This window comes from Trichechus manatus, unplaced genomic scaffold, assembly GCF_000243295.1.
Source record: "Trichechus manatus latirostris isolate Lorelei unplaced genomic scaffold, TriManLat1.0 scaffold00062, whole genome shotgun sequence".
Taxonomy (NCBI): domain Eukaryota; kingdom Metazoa; phylum Chordata; class Mammalia; order Sirenia; family Trichechidae; genus Trichechus; species Trichechus manatus.
This window is the reverse complement of record NW_004443998.1, coordinates 10,801,456-10,826,055: the sequence shown is the minus strand read 5'-3', so window position 1 is coordinate 10,826,055 and position 24,600 is coordinate 10,801,456. Positions and strand designations below refer to the sequence as shown.

At 36.5% G+C, this 24,600-nt stretch overlaps 2 protein-coding genes across 6 annotated transcripts in view; one reads left to right on the top strand and one right to left on the bottom strand.

The window, feature by feature from the left end:
* HLTF (helicase like transcription factor) overlaps window positions 1-24,600 on the bottom strand; it is a 56,343-nt gene that overhangs the window by 8,992 nt on the left and 22,751 nt on the right. For 4 of the 5 annotated variants that reach the window (XM_004379201.2, XM_012556341.2, XM_023733915.1 and 1 more), the window contains 10 exons: window positions 21,060-21,157; window positions 15,179-15,322; window positions 14,129-14,267; window positions 13,275-13,410; window positions 11,506-11,685; window positions 6,453-6,577; window positions 5,384-5,562; window positions 3,416-3,541; window positions 2,952-3,064; window positions 2,449-2,629 (listed from right to left, as the gene is read on the bottom strand). In XM_004379201.2, coding sequence (XP_004379258.1) covers window positions 2,449-2,629; window positions 2,952-3,064; window positions 3,416-3,541; window positions 5,384-5,562; window positions 6,453-6,577; window positions 11,506-11,685; window positions 13,275-13,410; window positions 14,129-14,267; window positions 15,179-15,322; window positions 21,060-21,157 — 1,421 coding nt within the window. The remainder of the gene's footprint in view (window positions 1-2,448; window positions 2,630-2,951; window positions 3,065-3,415; window positions 3,542-5,383; window positions 5,563-6,452; window positions 6,578-11,505; window positions 11,686-13,274; window positions 13,411-14,128; window positions 14,268-15,178; window positions 15,323-21,059; window positions 21,158-24,600) is intronic. The other variant, XR_002824554.1, reaches the window with a different exon arrangement.
* The window catches only part of GYG1 (glycogenin 1), an 85,133-nt gene that overhangs the window by 57,258 nt on the left and 3,275 nt on the right, over window positions 1-24,600 (top strand). Inside the window, exon 7 of the mRNA XM_023733919.1 lies at window positions 24,031-24,092. Within this exon, the coding sequence (XP_023589687.1) occupies window positions 24,031-24,066 (36 nt within the window). The 3' untranslated portion in view covers window positions 24,067-24,092. The remainder of the gene's footprint in view (window positions 1-24,030; window positions 24,093-24,600) is intronic.

Sequence of the window (24,600 nt, the reverse complement as noted above, 5' to 3'; positions counted from 1 at the left end):
AATCAGCATCTAATCTCTAAAATCTAGAAGATACTGCAAAACCTCAACAACAAAAAGACAAATAACCCAATTAAAAAATGGGCAAAGGATATGAACAGACACTTCACCAAAGAATACATCCAGGAGGCTAACAGACACATGAGGAAATGCTCATGATCATCAGCCATTAGAGAAACGCAAATCAAAACTACAATGAGATACCATCTCACCCCAACAAGGCTAGCATTGATCCAAAAAACAAAAAATAATAAATGTTGGAGAGGTTGTGGAGAGACTGAACACTTATACACTGGTGGTTGGAATGTAAAATGGTATAACCTCTTTGGAAATTGCTTTGGCGCTTCCTTAAAAAGCTACAAACAGAAGTACCCTACGATCCAGCAATCCTACTCCCTGGAATATATCCTAGAGAAATAAGAGCCATCACACGAATAGACATATGCATACCATGTTCACTGCAACACTGTTCACGATAGCAAAAAGATGGAAATAACCTAGGTGCCCATCAACGGATGAATGGATAAACAAATTATGGTATATTCATTCACACAATGGAATATTATGCAACAATAAAGAACAACGATGAATCTGTGAAACATAACATGGAGGAATCTGGAAGGCATTCTGCTGAGTGAATTTAGTCAGTCGCAAAAGGACAAATATTGTATAAGACCACTATTATAAAAACTCAAGAAAAGGTTTAAACACAGAAGAAAACATTCTTTGATGGTTACGAGGGTGGGGAGGGAGGGAGAGAGGTATTCACTAACTAGATAGTAGACAAAGATTATGTTAGATGAAGGGAAGATAACATACACTACAGGGGAAGTCAGCACAATTGGACTAAACTAAAAGCTAAGTAGTTTCCTGAATACAGCCAAACACTTCAAGGGACAGAGTAGCAGGGGTAGGGGTCTGGGGACCATGGTTTCAGAGGACATCTAGGTCAATTTGCAAAGCAAAGTTCATTAAGAAAATGTTTTGCATCCTACTTTGGTGAGTGGCCATCTAAGATGCATCAATTGGTCCCAACCCACCTTGAGCAAAGGAGAATGAAGAACACCAAAGACACAAGGAAAATATTAGCCCAAGAGACAGAAAGGGCCACATAAACCAGATACTTCATCAGCCTGAGACCAGAAGAACTAGATGGTGCCCGGCTACCACCAATGACTGCCCTGACAGGGAACACAACAGAGAGTCCCTGACGGAGCAGGAGAAAAGTGCAGTGCAGAACTTAAATTCTAGTAAAAAGATCAGACTTAATGGTCTGACTGAGACTGGAAGGACTCCGGAAGACAAGGCCCCCAGACTGTTAGCCCAAAACTAAAACCATTCCTGAAACCAACTCTTCAGACAAAGATTAGACCAGACTATGGGACATAAAATGATACTCTTGAAGAGTGTGCTTCTTAGCTCAAGTAGATACATGAGACTAAACGGGCAGCTCCTGTCTGGAGGCGAGATGAGAAGGCAGAAAGGGATAGAAGCTGGCTGAATGGACATGGGAAATCCAGGGTGGAAAGGAGGAGTGTGCTGTCACAGTATAGGGAGAACAACTTGGATCACATAACAATGTGTGTATAAATTTTTGTATGAGAAACTAACTTGAATTGCAAACTTTCACTTAAAGTACAATAAAAAATAAAAATAAAACATGAAAACATTTAAGTTTAAAAAAACTCAAGACCACTAATACCATGTAATAGCTACTCTGTCCATCTCATTTACAGCCAGATTCCCAGTGCCCGACACAGTGCAGGATCTCCTTATTTGTTGGCTGAATGAACCACTTCCCTAAAGCATTACAGTTTATTCTACATACTGAAGAGAAGTAGAAAAGCATATAAACTGGTTAAATTAATAGACACTCTATACACGAAGAGAACTATAATAACATATTAACAGTTAAGAACATGAACTCTGATACTAGTTTAGTGTGTTACTAGCTGTGTGATGTTAGGTAAGTTACTTAACTTCTCTGTGCTTCAGTTTCCTCATCGGTAAAACAGAGATAATAGCATCTACTTCAAAAGAATGTTGTGAGAATTTCAGCTGACATATGTAAAGCACTTAAGAGAAAGCCCTCAATACATATTTACTCATTTATTATTATGTATTTCCAGTTTGTCTAAGACTTTCCATAATCGATCACTTACAACTATGAAGGTTTATATCAAATAGTTTATTTTTTTGAAGGAGTAGAGATACAAACAGTTACTGTGCTTCGCTCTCCACTGCTAACTGAAAGGTTGCTGGAGGTGTGAGTCCACCTAGAGGCACCTTGGAAGAAAGGCCTAGGGATCTAGCTCCACAAAAAATTAGCACTTGAAAACCCTTTGGAGGACAGTTCTACTCCTCTCACACGCATGGGGTTGCCATGGGTCCCAGCTGACTCATCAGCAACTGGTAGTAGTAACACAGCTAGAAGTCTACAAAACTACTTACTGGATCCATTAAAAACACTCGAGAAGCGGCAGAAAGATTCAAACCAACTCCACCTGCTTTTAAAGACAGAAGCATTATAGTTGGAGATCCTGCTGCTGTATTTTGAAAACACTGAATTGATTCAACTCTTTTCTTTTGGGCCATAGAACCATCCAAACGAGTAAACACAAATCCAGAGGCTCTAATTGGGGGAAAGAGAGAGACAAGTTGCACTTACTACACTATAAAAAAAAATTAATTAATTACAAATGTCTTCATTCGATCAATTTTTTCACTCATTTAACAAATGTTTACCAAGCACCTACTAGTATGCAAGAAAATTCAGAACTTAATCTTTAAAATCCTATACTACCAGAAAATATTCTTTATTGTGATTTTGAATATTATTTTAGATACATGAAATGAATAAAAGCTAGTAAAACATTAAATAATTCTATTTTTGCTATCAAAATCAAAATACTTATATAAAATCCTTTCAAAGTGAGAAACACTTTTAAACTTACTTAAGTGGTGTTTCTATTAAAGAGAGGAACGTTGTAAACTGAGAAACAACTAAACTTTTTATGTTGGGATTCTTCGTTCTTAAGTCAATCAGTGCATGCATTAAAGCATTAATCTGAAAAAAAATTAAAGAACCCATTATTCCATTTTGAATTGGCAAAATACATTCAAAATTTTTTGCACGTGTTCGTTTATTATGAAGAAAAAGGTCCCGACACACTTCCCTAAAATACATTAAAAGACTCTAATTAAAAATATAATTAAGACTGAAAGAATATTATAATAATCTGAACTCTTTCTCTCTCCTCCCACATTCACCACTAGAAATAAACAAAAAGCTAGTAACTACCAACATAGCATAACAATCAAATGACAGGATAAAAATAAAAAGCTATTTTTATACAAGGTTTGCATTTCCTTAAATAAACTCAAAACGATCAAATATTTGCACACAAACATATCTTACCTTTGAACTGGACGTCCATTCCATATTAGTGTTTTTCTCAGTGTTGGATGCTAATTCTTCTGGAGGACATTCTAATAAATTGTTTCCATCTATATTATTTCTGCATAAAGGGCATTTAGCATTAGGCTGTACAAGAAAGAACAAAGTATGTGGGATATTTATCACAGAACAGAAATGTGAACTTGCCTAAATTTTTTTAGAAATATGGTAACTTCTATATCCCTAATAGCTAGCATTTTATTAAACCTTTTATTACACTAATACATTTGAGATAAATCTGTATATGTTGAAAATCAAAATATACTATTCTAATGTACTAAGTGGGATTGGTAAAGGAGGGAGCAAAAGTGTGCGATCCTGATGAGCAAGAGCTTGAAACCATAAATATACCATCTGTAGGCAAGTCAAAAAAAAAAAACCATGAATAACAGCTTCTTGAACCTCACTACGATATATCACACTATTTAAAACTATTATTTCTTTCTTAATGTCTTATAAAGCTAGTCAAGATGTGTTAAATTCTATCGGGTCCACTCAAAGCAACATCTATTATATCCATTTCTATCAAAACCTATGAAAATTATCTTAGGTATATGATTTGCTGTGTATTTTCACCAAAAAAATAATAAAAATAGTATCTTAAATAACTAGATACCAAACACCATTATAACAAAGATTCTGAAACTAAAACTATGTTAGACGTCAGTACACAGCGGGCTTACCCTGGGGGAGAAAGGAGAGGATAGATGATTAGGAGAGGACATAGAGACCTGGGTAGTGGTTACCCGGATGTGTTCATTTCAGGATAATTCACTGAAGTATACAACGATGAGTTGGGCAGGTTTTTAAAAATATGTATGTATATGTCTAACCCTTTGGTGGCCCGTGGGACAGTCAGCTCCCACCTACATTTTATGCCTCAAGTGTTTCTTAGGAAGCTGCCTTCCCACTTACAGTGCGTGCTGTTGCAAGGCGAGGGCCTGTATAACAGTTTGAAACGAAAAAAATGGGTGTGTGCTGCAAATTACAGGGTACTGTATGAGGTGTGTATGTCTGAGTTTTTGAAAATCTTTAAGTGGGACACATATGTCCCATGAACTTTGGGAACTGCGTTTATGTGGGACACGTATGTCCCTACTGACTCTAAGGGCAGGAGCTGTGGGATGAAGATAGAAAAAATCCATACTACCTACCAAAAATTCAAGCAAGCTCAATGACACACCAAGCATTCCACTAATGAAAAAGCATTGTATCAATAAAAAATTCAAAGCAGAAAACTGGGTTACCAAAGGGTTCTAAAAAGGTTTCAACAAAAAATTGAACCCTAGCTAAAGGGCTGCTTAGAAAATTATTCCATTTCACAAAAATTCTACCATACAAAAGAATCTAGATCTACACTATCCAATAAAATAACCAACGGCAACATGTGGCCACTAAGCCCTTGAAATGAGACTGCGGCAAATTGAGACATACTGCAAGTTTACAACATACACCAGGTTTTGAAGACTCATTTAAAAAAGAAAAAAAAGCATACAAGTATTGCATCAGTGTGGATACTGATTACATGTTAAATAATAATATATATACTGAATTAAGTAAAATGTATTATTAAAATTAATTTCATCTGTTTCTTTTTACTTTCTTTAAACATGGCTGCTAGAAAATTTAAAATTACCTTGCATCTCACATTATGGATCTATTTATCAGACAGCAGTGATCTAAACTGTCAGTGGAACCAGTATATTGACTGTGAAAAGGTACTACCAAAAAATAATGTCTCTATATGTTAAAATTAGGGCTTCTTATAAGAAATATACCACCTAAAGAACAGTGGAATAATTAACTACAAAAAGTGCTTTATTAAGTTCAAGTGCAGAACTCCTTATAGTCTCCTAACTTGAGTTTTCATTGTATTCAGACAGGTCCACCATTCCATCAAACACAGCCTATAGGGAACAAAAAACTAACCTGCTCATTCTGAATGACTTGGCAAATACAAGGTTTACAAAATACATGTGCACAATGTGTTATCACAGGAACTGTTAAAGAATCCAAGCAAACTGCACATTCTTCATCTGAACCTGAGCTCAGAATTAACTTCATCTTTCTTATTAATGTCTTTCGCAGTTCTTCAGGGGTGTCATTTCCTAGAGACAAAGACTGAAAAATTAATTTCAGAGCAAGATTTTTAATATGACCAGACAAGTTACTCTACCTTATAGAGGGAAAAGTCTTGCTTGCCAGAATAGTCTTTAGTCTTTATCACAGGAAAAATCATGGTTTAAATTTGGAATTTTAAGAAAAATTAAGAAGCAAAAATCATAGGCAACCCCCAGAATACACTCAAACAGAAGCATCATTATAACATGATCTGCACTAGCACAAAATAAAAGGCAGATGGAATTTGTATCTTTCATCCAAGAGTATCCATCACTGGAAATCCTAGAAAGACCACATTATGATTCCATTTCATTGGTAAGAGAATCAATGAAGTTCTTGGGTATATTCCCAGTTGAGTCCTATCTTAATGTCCACTGCACCAAAAAAAAAAAAAAAAAACAACTAAATACTAGGCCATACTAAACATTTCTCATTCTAATTTAACTATTTCTAACAAATGTAACACACCTTCTCCTCACATATTGACTATCTTGTCTTCCGACATTTCACATTTATGACAATGGTATAAAATCTACCATCTGACTATTTTGCACGCTAAGGATACAGTCTGGCAGTAATGAACGCCAAGGTGCGAGGCGAGAATAACACCGGCTTTGCTGGTTAAGGTTATGTGTCATCTTGGCTCAGCCATAACTCGCGGTGGTTTGGTAGTCATGTAATGATATAATTTGGCAGTTATGTAATGATGTAAGTTGGCAATTATGTAATGTTGCAGTCATCCTTCCCTTTTGTGATCTGATGTGGTCACCCTCCATTTTCACATAACACCGACTTCACACAACGATCTGGTCTTTGGAACCTAACCATGTCAATAAGCAAGGAGAGCGTACAGTATAAACCAACCACACTTAGTTACCTGTGGGACCACTGGAAGAAACTGCACTGGTAAGTAGGTGAGTATGACAACAAATCTGCCGTAATCTAAGCAAAAGACCCAGGACATCTGCATAGTGTGCCAGGACAGTTCCTTCATTAAAATACCTAGAGGTAAAAATGCCAAATATTATAAAAACCTCTAAACAATTAACATTTCCTATTCTAAAACAATGAAGTAACAATGGCATTGTCCTCTTCTCTGAAAATCACTCCAAAATAAGAATGAAAAACAGAAAAGCAAACTCTGTCTTTAATAAAACCAGGAGAAGGAGGCAGGAGGGGACAGGAAAGCTGGTAATAGGGAACCTGAGGTCGAGAAGGGAGAGTGTTGACATGTCGTGGGGTTGGTAACCAGTGTCATAAAACAATATGTGTACTATTTAATGAGAAACTATTTGTTCTGTAAACTTTCATCTGAAGTACAATAAAAACATTTTTTTTAAAAGATGAAACCAGGAGATATTTATAATAATACAGCAAAATAAATGAGGAATGGCTGCCAATTACAGTAAAAGTTGGATAAGAAGATACTGAAGGAAAAATAAAGACTTTATCAGACAAACAAAAATTGAGGGAATCTGTCACCACTAGACCTGCCTTGCAAGAAATGTTAAAAGAAGTTCTTCAGAGAGAAGAAAAATACACAGGTCAGAAACTCAGATCTACATCAAGAAAGCAAAAGTGTTCAAGAAGGAATAAACGAAGTTAAAGTCTTATTTTTCTTATTCTTAACTGATCAGATAACTTATTTAAAATAATAATACCAACAATATATTGGATGATTATAGCTTATGGATAAGTGAAAAGTATGACAGCCAGTGTTATAAGGGATGAGAAGGACGAACTGGGAATACTCTGTTATGAGGTATCTATTCCACTCACGAAGCAATATAGTATTATTTGAAAGTGGACTGAAATTAATTATAAATGTACATGGCAAACCTTAGGGTAACTACTAAAAAATTTTTAAAAGAAATATAATTGATAGGCTGAAGGGAGAGAAACTGGAATCATACAAAATCCTCCATTAAAAGCAGAGAAGAAAAAAGACTGAAAGACAAAAAAGGAACCAAGAACAAGGGCAACAACAGTAGACAGTTACAAATACCAGTATTCCAAGTTCGCCTTAAGCCACCTTCCTTTTACAAAACACCTACATTAGCACCTGTTTTCACTAATGGAAAGAAACCCAAAAAGGATTTTCACTTTTACCAAAAAAGGCAAAAAACAGAAACAGCATTCAACATTTGTTTTGTAGTGAGCCCTTAAAGAGGCAGCGCGCAGCAGCGAGAGTGGCGTCGCCAAGCTTCTTCCCCGGGAACTACACTCAGCATCAAGCTGCCATAGCTTTGAACTGTGCAAGCATCTGTGCTTTTAACTTGATTTATTTTATGCATCTGTTAGCAAAATGTGTCCTAAGGTATAAGAAAAGCCTGAGTGAGCTTATAAGAAAGTGTTTTATGTGGTATTTGGTATGACTTGGTAGGTTATTTTTGGGGTCCGGGAAATTTCAAAAATTTTTCCCACATAAATCAATGGTAAGTGCTTCTTCGCTTTATGCCATTTCGGTTTACGAAAGGTTTCACAAGAACACTCTACTTTCAGATGACGAGGGAAATCTGTACTGCTGTTGCTGTTAGGTGCCATCAAGTCGATTTTTGACTCACAGCAACCCCACGTAACAGAGCAGAACTGCCTCATAGGGTTGGTGGCGCAGTCGTCAAGCACTCGTTGCTAAACGAAAGGGCAGCAGTTTGAACTCACCAGCCGCCCTGCAGGAGGAAGATGTGGTAGTCTGCTTCCGTAAAGATTACAGCCTTAGAAGCCCTACGGGGAAGTTCTACTCTGTCCCGCAGGGTTGCTATGAGTCAAAACTGACTAGACAGCAACAGGTTTAATCTTTATGGTAACAGATCGCCAGGTCTTTCTTCCGTGGAGCTCTTGGATGGGAGCAAACCACAACCTTTTGGTTAGCAGTCAAGCGCTTAACCATTGCACCACCAGGGCTCGTTACGTACAAATATGGTAGTTACGATAGATATTAATTCAACCAGATTAATAACCACTTGAATGGTCTAAATATACCAATTGAAAGACACTGATGTCTTCCCTAAATACCCTATTAAAACAGCTTCAGCACTCCCTATAACCTTTCTCTGCTTTACTTCTTTCCAATAACTTTTTTTTTTTAATCATATGCCCACCCTCCTTAAAATATGAATTCATTGAGGGCAATTTTGTCTGTTTTATTCTGCTTTATCTCAATGTGCCTAGCACGGTTAGCACCCTTAATCAAGTCTGGTTGAATGAATGAATGTGGGGGAAATTTCAAACATCAATTGCAAGATTCTGCTCTCAAATCTCCTGCTTAGAACCATCTTTCCCTATCTCCCTTATTCATACCAAATCTGCTTAGCACATCACTCAAGCTCTTATGTTCTGAAGATTCCCCTATTTTCTCAGGCCCGTCCTTTACTTAAGAGCCCTGGTGGCACAGTGGCTAAGAGCTCGGCTGCTAACCAAAAGGCTGGCAGTTCCAATCTACCAGCCGCTACTTGGAAACCCTAAGGGGCAGTTCTACTCTGTCCTACAGGGTTGCTATGAGTCAGAACTTACTCAATGGCAATGGGTTTGTTTGTTTGGTCTTTTACTTGCCGCCTATTCATTCCCATCCCTATGGCCATTCACATCGAACATGCTCTTGCTGGGTTGAATTCCTCACCTTCCAGCAATCCCCAATCCTTTCCAACCACTTCATCAGCCCCTATTCTCAGATCTTGACATGCTGTTAGAAAGTCATATGGTTAACTTTTCTACAAATTTTATCCAATCCTATGCAGAACATCTCTGCCACTCTAAAAACCTTACCTTTTTATGACAGTTTCAAATCCAATCTACATTTCTCAAACCCACAACACCTTACTTTGCAGACACCCTTGCCTCACATTTCACTGATGGCATTGTTGATATTTCCTACCACATGAGATATCATTTTCCTCAACCGATTTCCTTTATTCTCTTTTGCTTCTGTAGTCTCCTCCACATTCTCTTCTTCTGAAGGCAGCTACTCAAATAAAACTTTCAAAAACTTGATCCAGTAACCGTCTATCCATCCTACTAATCTCACTTTCTTCTTCCTTTTACAGCCAAACTTACGGAAAAAATGATCTACTCCTACAGCTTCTACTTTTTTTTACAATCCACTTACCCCTACAATTTGGCCTTATATAAACCTCATCATTCCACTTAAACAGAGTTTACACCAGTAACTCTGATGTAAATAGTCCTTTCTAGTCTCTGCACTACGTGACACTACTTATTATTCCCTCTAAACATGCTTTCTTGGGATGCTGTAACAGTCTTCTCTACTTTCTTCACACTTGTCCCTTTAATAGAAGAACCTCATGCATTGGCTTCTCTGTATCTTCTGATTTCTTAAATGTGGACATTTTCCAAAGTTTCGGTCCTTAATAGGTTTATTCTCTCTCTCTGTTACTCTTCCTCGATATTTTTTATCTACTTCCACGACTTCAATTATCATCTCTATATGAGAACTCCTATCTGGCATATATGACGCTGCAAATTTTCTCTCCACCTCTAGTCTTACATTTCTGTCTGTTGGCACAAGGTCAACTTGGCCTAAAACAAATGTTCATCTGCTGCCACCTAAACCCACTTTCATTCCCCCATACACCCCAATCCTGAAACCCTGGGTCCATACCTTTCTTCCTTTCATTCAATCATCACACTGGGTAGACGATTTCCTCTTTTGCATCCTGCTGCAACCATGCTGGTGTAGGATTTTATTACCGACTCAAGGAGGTAATAATTCTCCCTGACATGGCTGTCAGCTTTATGTTTCTAAAACTCAACATAGATGAAAACATTCCATGGCTCAAAATCCTTCAAAACTCTTCAATAAGAAAAAAATTCTACAGCCTAACATTCCAGACCCCTCACAATTTGGTTAAAATCTACCTTTCTATACTCTTATCTCCCACTCATCATGTACCTGTACTGCAGCCACACTGGTCCAGCCACTGTTCCCCAAACCTAACCCATACTTTGTGAACTCTCCTCCTGAGTCAAAAAATCTAGATTCTAGTCCGAATTCTGCCACCTGTTTCCTAATTTAGAAAATGAAGATAAACAATATCATCCTAACCTATCTCACTGGACAACTGAGGCAGAAATGAAATAATGTGGATACTCTATAAACTATAAATTTAGTGTAATATTTGTTTTTATTATCATTATGCAAGTGTCCCTTCTTGAAATGGTACAAGAAAAATCCATTATACTGTCTTGTACCTCATATATCACCCATCATTATCTATCAAAATTTAACTACTCCTGAGACCTAGTACAAGTCATTTTTTCCATTAAGCTTTCCCTGTTATCTTTTAGTTACAGACAATTTCATTTTCTTCTGACCATCCAAATCTTGAGTCTGTATCTCTCATATAGTATTTGCCACATTCCGCTTTGTCTCAACTATGTATTTTAATTCTAGCATACTGTAATTTCTTTAAGGTCAGGAATCTTGCCGCACAATGTATTTTTCTTCAATTTTATCCAATTATTTTGAAATAGCTGTGCAATAATAAAAATTCAATACCACAGTGATCCCTCTCTACTAATATGACCTGCAAGTCTCTATACATCTTTCAAAATAGACTACAACACAATTTTAGAGGTACTAATTAAAGAGAGTCATTTCACAAATTATGAAACTAAAGAAAAGTGAAGCAGCATCAGGAATGGAAGCAAACAATGTCTTCTATCAATTTTGAACTTGTCATTTTATGTAAATTTTTCATTTTTTACTAAGGAATTACCTGGTAAATTAGATTATTTCATTCACTTCAAATATTAAGTTGTAAAAAGTTTAAATCACAAATTATCTTAAGTATACTTCAGACTTTACTCCTAACATGCCTAAAAAATGTTATTCAGTTAACCTGGAGACAAACAGAAAAATATACACATAAATATATGTACATATCTTCTTATATAACATTCTTTCTCCATACCTTCCAATCGTAGCTCTACCTTCATTTTTCACAGACTGATAAATCTTTCTCTCCTCATCTGAAAGCGTAATATGCTGAATAAATACTTTACGTTCCGGTAACTCCAAAACTGGTTTCCCTTTAACTTTGCTTGTCTTTGTTCTTCTAAGTGTAATATTCTTAATTAGGGACTGTAAACGCCTAGTCAAAATAAAACATAATTATGTAACTTTTTATTTCTATACAAGTTAATCTATAATGAACAAAAAAGAATATTTTTGTTACTATTTCATAACCTTAGTAAAGATTACTTAAAATCCCTGATTTGGGTTTTTATCCCACCTGTTAATTACACACATATTCTACAAATAGAAAATTACCAAAAAAATGCACTGAGGGGTTGTTAACCAATGTCATAAAACAATATGTGTACTGACTGTTTAATGAGAAAATATTTGTTCTGTAAACCTTCACCTAAAGTACAATAAAAAAAAAAGCACTGAATTTCCCCTCAACTCAGTACTTGTCACTTTAATCTTCTTATATCTCTTTCTAGTCTTATTTTTATTAAGCTCTTCTCTGTGGTTTTGTTCTAACCTCTCATCTCATCTTTTTACTTCTCAATTTTCTTGCTAACTATGTCACCTAACATTCAACATTCAAATTCTTACTAAGCACATATGAAGTGCAAGGCACTGCACCTACTATAAGTTCAAGAACACAAACACAAATATCAGTAAGACCCTATCTTCAAGCAGTTATTGATAATGTGAAAATCAAGATACATAAAATAAGTAGCTTTTATAAAGTAATGAATGCTAAAAAAATAAAAATGTGATGTAGGAATTCAAAAGAGGGAGAAATACCTTCCAGGTTCTACAACCTCTACTTTCTTCTCATCAGAAAAAAAGGAGGCATCAATTCTTTAAGAGGCGGTTTTTCCTAGCACTGAAGTATAAATATAATTTCTTAACTGAGTTTAAATTAGTGAAAAATTAAGGGGACAGTATTGCCAAATAGGATAGTAGCTTTTGAACCTTCTTACTCCATCCAGCAGACATACAAACCCACACATACAACAAAAACGTTTCACAAAATAGTATTTTTACTCTGTGTGATACACCTAAGTTTAAAAAATCTTTTCTATTTCATTTTCTTTTTTAATTCTGGCCATGGCCCTTAGAATGATTTTACAACCCACTAATGGATTCAAGACTTACAGTTAGAAAACCACTGCTCTAGGGAGAAAAAAAAAAACTTGAACCACATTAGCTGAGTACCTTACAATATGGCGATCATCAAGTTGAGTTTTAATTTATGTTCTCAACTTTTTAATCTGTCATCACTAGAAACCACCATATAAAACTTACTCTCTTACAAAACGGTTGTTGAAGTCATGGTACATCACATCATTCAATCACCACTATATAGAGCTATACAAGAGAAGTCATGCAAATTGAGTGCATCTTAGATCTTCAGAGTATCTAATGTTTTTTTTCTATCACTGCTGAATCTATTACTACTGGTTTGGGGGATAACAGCCATACACATAAAACACAAACCTGTGTCTTTCCTTTCAGTTTAGCTAAAATCAAGGCGTTTTAGTGATAGATTGAAATCTTTGTCTCCCCAAACAAAAATCAACAGGTTATCAGAGTTAAAGGCCCTGAGCTGTGGACATGTTCTGAGATGAAAGCCAATACTCAAAACAGTCAGGACAGGGGCTGTCAGTTCAAGCTGCTAACGGTGACTTGTAGCCAACATTCCTCAGCTGCCATGAGACGACTCACCTGAGTCCCCCTTCATCCCCCAGCGTAACAGGACGCTGTATTGTTCTCAGCCACCATTCTCTGTCCAGAAATGGTTTAAGTTTTAAAAAGGAAAGAAGAGACCACAAGTCCTTTAAGGAATTCTGGATTGGAGTACCTAAAAATAACAGGGAATTGTTATAACTCTACAAACAGAGTAACTATACATACAGTCTCTAAGCAGAATACCCATCTAGCCCGGTCAGAGGCAATACCAGCTGAAAACCAGCACCATGTTAAAGGCACAGCAGGTAATCAGCAAGCTGTGACTATAATCTCATGTTAAACATACACACAACCGCAAAATACAGATTTGCTCTAATTTTCAGATCTCAACTGGCAATACTAATAAAGACTGACAGACTTAAATTCCTAATTTTATCCAGTAAATTCAACCTCTCCTTATCAAGTCCATTTGCTTATTTGGTTTTTAATTCAGCAACACTAGCAAGAAGAAAAAAATGAGTTTGAGTTTATATTCTCTTCCCAAACCTTCTAGTAAAGGTGTCATGAGCCACAAATGGGCTCCAAGATGGGTAGCAGGCAAACCAAAATTCAGAATAGAGAATTATGAGTGTCGACTGCATCTCCAAGGTTCAACTATAATTCTCATAATTGTTACGTAAATTAACTATAATTCAAATTTGCTATATCATGGACAATTATGAAGAACAAGTGAAAACCTTTTATTAAACTATTTCTATGATTAATTTTGGGACAGACATTATGTTCACTTGAAGCTTACAAAATTGTCTCACTAACTTACTTAAAATACATTTACTTAATAATACATTTTAGAGCATTAACTTTAAAAAAAAAATTATGCTACTGATTACCTGTCAATACCCATCTTCTTTCTGCTTCTAAATCAAGTACAGCTTTTGTCTGCTGAGCATTTGGATTTCGTATGGCATGTCCTTCATCCAGAATCACTCTCAGCCATCTTATGCTATGTAATGGACTATCCCCTTTGGTCTGAAATAAATGTTTCATATGAACTAATTAAAAACATAGAAAAGTAAAATGGTACTTAACGCAATTTGCTAAATAATAGTTATTATACTTTAATATCAACAAACACTATGATAGCACTTTCCGTGTGCCATGCATGATACATATATATGTGTGTGTACATATGTGTATGTGCAAATATATACATAAATCACTGAATGCTCACAACAAACTTATGAAGAGAGTACTATTATCCCAGTTTTAAAGATGAGGAAATCTGGGCTACTCAATGCACGACGGCGTTAAATAAGTCACCCAAAACACCACAGCTACAAAGTGGCAGAGCTAGCATTCGAATCTAGGCAGTCTGGTCCTCTGCTGAACTGCCTCAGATTAACACATAATGAGGATATAAAAACTGTCAGTTGTAGGAATTATTTCAATATAATAACATCACTTTCTTTTATATAAAAGGTATGTCCTTACCAGAAGGCTGCAATTTTGGCAGTAAGGTATTTTGAAAAAATTTTAACTGGAATTTTAGGTGACCAACAATTAAGACTCCTAGAAAAACTGGGAAACTTATGAATTACAGCTAAATAAAAGCTTGTATTCTTTCATCAAATCACTGTCATAGCAAACAATTTCTCAGAACAGTGAAAAAGAAAATAGAAATCACTAACAAATTGCTAAATATACTTAGTTATGAGAATTTAAAATTGACTTAAAGTGTTCTAAATCAAAAATATTTCTAAATATCTTAAGTATAATTATTTTTGCAAAATGTTAAATATTTCCTATTAATTTTCTATATATTCCTACGTATTTAGAAAGAGCAAAAAAGAAGGCATAAAGTCTGAATTTTAGAACACTTTAGATCTGTAGCATATTTTTAAAACCAACCATTGAAAATGTCTGAGCACAAGCATACTTACCCCATAGTCATGAGTTAAAATATTGTATGTGGTCAAAACAATATCCTGTTTGGAAAGCAAAGCGGGGTCTCTAATACGATCAGGACCATAATAAACATAGAAATTCAAGTGCACCTCTGATTTTATATGTTGTCCAAACTGGTCCTAAAAAAAAAAAAAAATTAAATATTTTGAATAACAAGATTTGTGTCAGACTTAATTATGTGCTACAAAAAGGAGACCTGGTAGCACAATGCTTAAGCGCTTGGCTGCCAACTGAAAGGTCAACAGTTCAAATCCACTGATCTGCAGGAGAAAAGACCTAGCGATCAGCTCCTGTAAAGATTACAGCCTAGGAAACCCTATGGGGCAGTTCTACTCTGTCATATAGGGCTGCTGTGAGTCAACAGCACATGACAACAACATAAGAAGTAGCGTCCTGATAGTACTGTCACAAATCAAAGTACTAACATTGCATAAGATCAACTTTCTTGCAATCTAAACTAATCTAACAATGATGGTGACAATAACAATTGTAATTACTATCATACTGCCAAGAAAACTGACATACACACAATAGTAATAACACACTAAGTAAGTTTTACCAGGCCCTACCAATGAGCCCAGCCACTTCACCATTTGGAGGATTAAACAACCAAGTTTCTTAAGAACAGTAATTACTTTCAAAAGATTTTAATATTTTCATTAGTTAGTAGACTTATTAACATCAAGGTCAAACAGTAAAAGAAAAGCACCAATATTTTCAAGGATGCAGGCAGATTCTTCTACACTACCTACTCTCTCATTTATTCTAAGACAATTTGCCAGGTGTCATGGATTCAATTGTGTCCCCCCAAAATATCTATTAACCTGGCTACGTCATGATGCCCAGTACTGTATGACTGACTACCATTTTGTCATCTGATGTCATTTCCCTGTGTGTTGTAAATTCTACCACTATGATGTAATGAGATGGATCAGTGGTAGTTATATTGATGAGATGTACAAGATTAGATAGTGTCTTAAGCCAATCTCTTTTGAGATATAAAAGAAACAAGGCAAGCAGAGCGACATGGGACCTCATACCACCAAGGAAGCAGTGCTGGAGGAAGAGCATGTCCTCTGGACCTGAGGTTGCTGCACAGAGATGTGCCTAGACCAAGGGAAGACTGATGACAAGGACCTTCCTCCAGAGCCGACAGAGAGACGAAGCCTTCCCCTGGAGCTGGCGCCCTGAATTTAGACTTCTAGCCTACTGGACAGTGAGAGAATAAAGTTCTCTTTGTTAAAGCCATCCTCTGTGGTATTTCTGTTACAGCAGCACTAGATGACTAAGACACCAGATATCAAGCACAAGCATGGTGGCGCTAAAAAGAAAACATGACTTGGAACCTGCCCTCCTTGAGGATGAGATCAGTTTTTGAAATTTGTTTTTACCATGAACACAATAGATCTGAGAGATTCTGAGCAGAAAGAAAAATGATTACATTGGAGAGAGAAGACACCAAAGACAAACAGCTGATAAATTATTAGGTGAGACCTGAAACCCTAAGCCATAACGGTAGAACAGAATGGAAAAGACAGGTGTGAAAGAAAGGTACTAAGAAGGAGGAACTGATGGGACTTGGAGACTAACTGATATGGGATGTGAAGAAAATGGAGAAGGCAAACACGCCTTTGATATTTCAAATGATACGCTGTTATTTTTATGTGCCACTGAGTAGGTTCCGACTCATAGTGACCCTATGTACAACAGAACAAAATACTGCCCGGTCCTGCACCATCCTTACAATTGTTGCTTTACTTCGGCCCACTGTTGCAGCCACTGTGTCAGTTCATCTCATTGAGGGTCATCTTCTTTTTCGCTGACCCTCTACTTTACCAAGCATGATGTCTTTCTCCAGGGACTGATCCCTCCTGATAACATGTCCAAAGTATGTGAGATGAAGTCTTGCCATCCTTGCTTCTAAGGAACATTTCTGGCAGTACTTCTTCCAAGACAGATTTGTTCCTTCTTTTGGCAGTCCATGGTATATTCAATATTCTTTGCCAATACCACAATTCAAAGGTGTCAATTCTTCTTCGGGCTTCCTTATTCAATGTCCAGCTTTCACATGCATACAAGGCGACTGAAAACACCATGGCTTGGGTCAGGTGCATCTTGGTCCTTAAAGTGACATCTTTGTTTTTAACACTTTAAAGAGGTCTTTTGCAGCAGATTTACCCAGTGCAATGCATCTTTTGATTTCCTGACTCCAGCTTCCATGGATTGTGGATCCAAGTAAAATGAAATCCTTGACAACTTCAATATTTTCTCCGTTTACCATGATGTTGCTTACTGATCCAGTTGTGAGCATTTTTGTTTTCTTTATGTTGAGGTGTCCATACTGAAGGCCATAGTCTTTGATCTTCATTAGTAACTGCTTCAAGTCCTCTTCACTTTCAGCAAGCAAGGCTGTGTCATCTGCATATCACACGTTGTTAATGAGTCTTCCTCCAATCCTGATGTCATGTTCTTCATATAGTCTAGCTTCTCAGGTTATTTGCTCAGCATACAGACTGAGTACGTATGGTGAAAGGATACAATCCTGACGCACACCTTTCTTGCCTTTAAACCACACAGTATCCCCTTGTTCTGTTCAAACAACTGACTCTAGGTCTATGTACAGGTTCCTCGCAAGCACAATTTAGTGTTCTGGAATTTCCATTCTTTGCAATGTTATCCATAATTTGTTATGATCCACACAGTCAAATGCCTTTTCATAGTCTGGAAACTCAGCTGAAACCTGTCCACCATGGGTGACCCTGCTGGTATTTGAAATACCAGTAACACAGCTTCCACCATCACAGCATCACGCAAGCCACCACAGTATGACAAACTGACAGACGTGTACCGAAATGATATATAAAGAAGTTTAAAAATGAAGGGAAAAACAGTGAGAAAGAGATATTATTTTAGAAATTTAAAATTTGGGGTCATTATAGAATATCTGGAGCCCTGGTGGTGCAGTGGTTAAGAGATCAGCTGTTAACCAAAAGGTCAGCAGTTCAAATCCACCAGCCGCTCCTGGGAAACCCTATATGGGGCAGATCTACTCCGTGCTATAGGGTTGTATGAGTTGGAATCGACTCAACAGCAACAGGTATGGGTACAGAATATCTGACTGCAGAAGTCTATTAGGAAAATATAAATATTGGTCTATAGTACACGTCAGAGGTCTAAATAGACCATATGAATTTAAAAGTCATCAACAGATAGTATGTGACGCCACAAGAATGAATAAGATTTCCTATGAAGAGCATGTACAATGAGAAAAGAAGGTCAGGGACAGTCTTTGGAATATCAATATCTAAAAGAGCAGGCTTATCCATTTATTGGGAGAAATGGCATGATGTCTCAGATATGATTAAAAATATTCTAACAAAGAAAAAAAGGAGGAGAAAAGGAAGCAAATGTGACAAACATTTGATCATTCTGTAATTTTGATTAGTAAATTGAAGAATCATTCAAATTTTTCATAATTTTTTTTTTAAATACCATGCCTTAAGGGGAAAAAATGTAGGCTTAGTAGGAACCAAGGGAGGAAAAAAAAAAGAGGTTTAGAAACAGCGGTCAGAAAATCTGGGCAGCAAACAGAAAAGTTATGGCCTGGGGACCAAAGAATGTCAAAATTTCAGTATGAAAAACAAGGTGGATTTTTAATTTATAATTTACGTTCATTCCATACCTTTACAAAAAGGTTTAGAGATGGTTTACAAAAAAGGACACAACAAAAAGTAATAAAAGAGAAAAACTCAACGCCGAGTAAAAGAAACGGGGCACTCCCTGGACTGCAGCAGTGAGGCCACTGAAGGCCTTTGCAAAGAGTTCTATAGAGAGTGGTCTGCTGAGCAAAGAATGAAACATGAAAGAGTAAAAATGAAAATGCAGAGAATTTTTCAAAGAAATGTGGTGGAGAAGGAAAGGAGAGTGAATCCAACAGTTATATGAGAGAAAACAGAATCACAACAGGTTGCCTTGAAATGGAACAGAGCGTATTTGTGGAAGGCTTAGACTTGGAACAGAAAAAAAACTAACTTTTCTTGAGAAAAAACTATAGTTACTGAGTTTCTATTAACTCTGCTAGGATATAAATATCTCAACTGAAAATGAAATAACACCTGCTTCATCAATATACATGTATATATGTGTGTGTGCACATATAAATGAAATAGGTGTTATTATTTTATTTTCCACTAAGAAGATAAATAATTTGTCCAAAAATCCAGAACAAGTATGTGGTAGAAGTGGGTTTGGTACCCAGGATCTTAACTGCTCTAACTGGATTCCCTTCATTGTTTAAAGACAGAGAAGGGAAGATAAAGTCGTTCCAGCCTGCTCTTCAGGATGCCAGGTCATCTACTTGGAGGCTAGGAAGAAGTAGCTTGATGACAGACTGAAATTCCAACTTTCGACTGCGAAGCCCTACGTGCCCAAACACCCTTCATTCCCCTAAAATCACGGTTTCTGCATGACCCCGGCATGTAAGAGTTTGTCAGTTTTCTTTCAGAAGCCTACACTACCAAAACTTTTGTTTTCCATCTATAAAATTATAATGAAATACTGATTACCCATTTTTTAAAAAAATCTATTGTTTCTACCGCCATGAATACCTCTAAACTTCATTCTGAAACTGCCATTCAAATGCCTATGTAGTGTGTGATGGACCATACATCAAAGCGAAGAGTATGATTTGGTTGGAATGCAAAAAAGAGGGGAGAAACAAGTAAAATTCATTCTGGTCCTAGGAGGAAAAATGACACACTCATCAGAACTCTAAAAAGCTTTGGGGTACTTTCTTTTAAAAAAATTAAGAAAGCAAAAACTTGTAATAAGAGAAAATACTTAAAAATGAAAAGACCAGAGTTATGTTTCATAACAAAGCCAGTGGCAGAGACTGAATAATTAGATGAAGGAAAAAAAAAGATAAAAAGCAAAGGCAGGAAGAGATAGGCTCCAACACATACGCTAAAGTATTGATCTTGCAAAGAGTAGGACCTCTTTCTCCTCTGAGATAAGAGGGGTAAGGCCAGGAGAGGTACAGACAAGCTTGTAGGTGGCAAGAATGAAAGTTCACCTCCAGTGGTCTTTATGTTCATAGTGTCTCCGATAGAGTCATTATTTCATTGTAACATGCACCTTGAAGATCAAACTGGGAAGGAAACAGAACCAAGCTGCTCCTTAAACATAACACATAAAGAGGTTCTATTCCACTGTAATGTTTTAAAACAACAGAAAAAATCTAAGGAAAAAAGAGAGAGAGAGAAAATTTTCTGGTGGGTAGTCTTAAAAGCATAGGTTCTAGGCTTAGAATGCTGGAAAAGTATATCTGAGCTCCATCATTTACTAAGTGGATGACCTTAAGAAAATTACCTAACCTCTGTGTTTCAATTTAGTCACCTGGAAAATGAGAATACAGTATGAGGATTAACTGAGAAAATCTATGAAAAGAGCTCAGAGAAAAAAAAAAAGCTCACTAAATATTACATATTATTATTAAAAATAGCTATTGTTAATGGAGTTCTTAGAAAAGAGCACCCAACAATTCAGTTTATACACATAGTGGAGTCTGAAAAAGTTTACACCTTTCCCACTTTGGGGGACAGAAATGGCAGAGGCAGAAATAGAAAACAAATCTTATAATATCAGTTAATAATACTTTTTACTTTCTCTACTATAAATTTTCAAAGAAAAATGACCTCAATTCAGCAACTAGTACCCCAATTCACTTAATTATTTACATTTAAATATAAAATGCTGAGCGATCATATTTCTATGAGTGAATCTTTAACAGAATACTTCCTATTGTATTAAAACAAATATAAATTATATCACATTTTTAAAGGGCTTTAAAAGACTTACAATCCAGTTGCTTAACACAGAAAGTGGACAGATGATCAATGTTGTTCTTGGTTTCTCTCCAAGATCAGTTTTCTTTGACTCCTCCACTGCAGACAGTCCTGAAAGAACCAATCGTTAACACTGCCTTTAGGTTTAGTTTTTTTTTTTCTTTTCTCAATATACATGAGGTCAGTAAGGAGATGACACTAATGTGCCTGTAGTAAATGAGAAATTAGGAAGAATTAAAATTAACTGGATGGACTTCTTTTCCCAGCCATAATGAAGTAATAGGGACTAGATTTACTTTGTCACTTTGAACAACTTAAAATCCAGATATTGATTATTTATGGGGGTAGGTAGAAGACCATGACCAGGAGGAAGAACAAAGAGGAATTCTGGAGTATTTGGCAAGGTTCTGTCTCCTGATATGGAGCTTAAAGTAAATATTTAGTTTTATGTGGTTTTCTTAATTGCACAGCCAGCTTCCAACACGGCCTCCAAAGATGCCCACTTCCTGGTATCCACAACCTTGGACGGTCCCCTTTCACAGCCTACCAACGTTGGTCTGGGTAACCAATAGGATGTTGACAAAATAGTAGTATGTCACTCCTGAGATTAAGTTATAAAAGACTGCAGCTGTGATCCTGGACTCTCTATCTCCCTGAACACCTGCTCTGGGGGAGGCCAGCTGCACTTTGTGAGGATACTCAGGCAGCCTATAGGAAGACACATATGGTGAGGATCTGCGGACTCCAGCCAACAACCCGTGAGTGAATTGAGAATCAGATCCTTCCCAAGTCAAACCTTCAGGTGACTGCATCCCTGACTAATGACTTGACTGCAACTTCACGAGAGACTACCAACCAGCTAAGTATCCCCCCACCCCAACAAGCTGTGTGAGATAATAAATATCTGTAGTTCTAAACTGCTAAGTTTTAGAGTTATTTGGTACACAGCAATAGGTAACTAATATATTTACAATAAACAATTCTGAAACAAATTCTATAGCTGGTGTATCCCTTGAGCAGTGGAATAACTTCCCCAGTAAATCTAATTAAAATCCAATTTTCTGCTTTTTAAAAAAATTCTATTTTCACATTAATTTCTAAAATAAAACTGAAGATGACTAAAGATAAAATTGACCCATAGTTACATATAAAATTAAAGATTTCATAAAACACTTAAGCTGATATAAGAATAAAGTAACTTCAGCTTAAAATACTAACAATTCTTCTATGTTTGAGACGGCTCAAAAGGTGTTAAAAGGGACTCCCTGAGTCTTATCAAAGAATTAATGAATGTTTTGCTCTCTTGAAAAAAAAATGATGAAATTAATAAGCTATGTTTATTAAGGAAGTTACAAGATCCTTGTAGACTTTTCTCCAAAGAAATCAGTTACTTGCTGTTCTAATATTGCTATTAAAGTATATCTTATCTCAATGAAATAACAGAATTGTCACTGGATATCACTATTACCCATCATTTATGACCAAGGTGAGCCATATAAATGTCAGAACACCTCTCTGCTTTGAAATAGTTGCTTACTGGGAATTGCAGAGCTTGACTCTGGGTTACAATCAAATCCTTCTGTGTCTACTCTCTTCTGAAAAGGGTCCACAGCTGTTCTGATACTGGTGGGGAGAAAGAGGTGGGCAGTGGGCAGTAACAAAAATCTCACCAGAAGAGGACTGAAACCAATGTGCATAACATTTAGATACTATGCAGTATTAAAAAACAATTAAGATTACAATAGAAATCTCTGAAAGGTGTCCAGAAATTTTAGTTGAATTATTTATTTTAAAAGAATTAAAAGGGCAAGCCCAGACATGCACGTTTCCCCTGATTTTAACAAAGACATAAATCAACTGCTGAAGTATTGCTATGTTCTACTCAAAAGCCTCTCTAAAAAATACTGAAAAGAAAAATACTTACATTTTTAACATGTGATTATCTGATAGATAACTCTTATTGAAATTTTTAGTGCATACCTCAACAATTTATTCATTTAATAATTCAACAATTTAGTGAGCAAACAGTGTAACAAAAACTACAACAGGTGCTGGGGATACTTTTATGAATAAAACAAGAGTCCTTACATTTATGCACCTGACATTCTAAGGAGGAAGGAAGGCTATAATTTAATCTGAAGTTAGATCTCTATCATAACGTTAGGCAGTGATAAGTACTAGGAAGAAATAATCATGATATGAGTGTACAAATTGTGGGGTGGGTATAAGGAGAGGGTTGCTCTGAGGTCTCTCTGAGGAAGTGGTAACTATCAGAAACCCAAATGAAGTGAGAGAAGAAGCCAAGCAAATATCTAGAAGTGACTTGGACACAGCAGTCCTTCAACAAATATTTGCTACAAGTTTGAAAATTCTTATTTCTTTTTTCAATTTTCATCATCTAAATGTAATGGTTTCTTTCTACAGATCTTCACCACCCAATAATACCTATCAGTTTGTTAAAATACAGTGGCATACGCATTTCTAATGAACTATTAATTGCTGCTTAACATGTAGGCTAGTTTCAGCAACTGTTAGTTGTCAGAGACGTATATTAATATATAATCACTATCATAAATTAGGACACTATGCTTATGCTATTTTTCTCTCAATCTAATAGCGTACTTATTCAGGAGATAGCCAATTTCCTCAGATTTGGCCACATCGCACCAAATGGCCACATATACAAACTCCAGCAGACAGTAGTGTAAGACCCTTCAAGTTCCATAAATTGAGGCTTCTGTTCCTGAACAGTGAATGTGACTAAATTAACTAGTAGCTTAAGTTCAGAGCTCTTTTATATTCATTTTAGTTGGGTTAGAATTTATGTAAAATAAAAAACATTTCTATCTTTAGGGGAGTTCAGCACAGAGTTAACTAACTTGAAGCCATCGTACCCCACGACCACGTCCCCACCTCCATAGTATCTGGTTTGCCTCTGTTCTATTACCTGCAGTGTTTATAGTTAATGCTTTCTCTCTTATCAGCCCAAAGTAGAAGAGATAGAAGAAGACTGTTACTAAAACTACAAGGAAAATCAATGAAAAAGGTACTGCAACTTTTCTGGAAACACATCTATTATGTGTACTAATGCACACATTTTTTAATTTATACAATTTTCAAACAAAAAAAAAATGGAGAACACTACAATCAATATCCACATACTGTCACCACCCATGTAAACCAAATCTTAAAAAACTCCCTATATTACTAATGGACCACAGCTACCAAGGCCTCCACCAGACTGAGTCCAGTACAGCTACATGGTGCTCGGCTGCCACCACTGACGGCTCTGACCGGGATCACAACAGAGGATTCTGGACAGAGCTGGAGAAGGATGTAGAACAAAATCCTAACACACAAAACAAAGACCAGATTTACTGGCCTAAAGGAGACTGGAGAAACACCAAGAGTATGGCCCCCAGACACCCTTTTAGCTCAGTGAAGTCAGTTCCGAGCTTCACTGTTCAGCTGGGGATTGGACAGCCCCATAAAACAAAATGGGACTAATGAGGCACAGCAGTCCAGGGACAAGGGCTAGAAGGCAGAAGGGGACA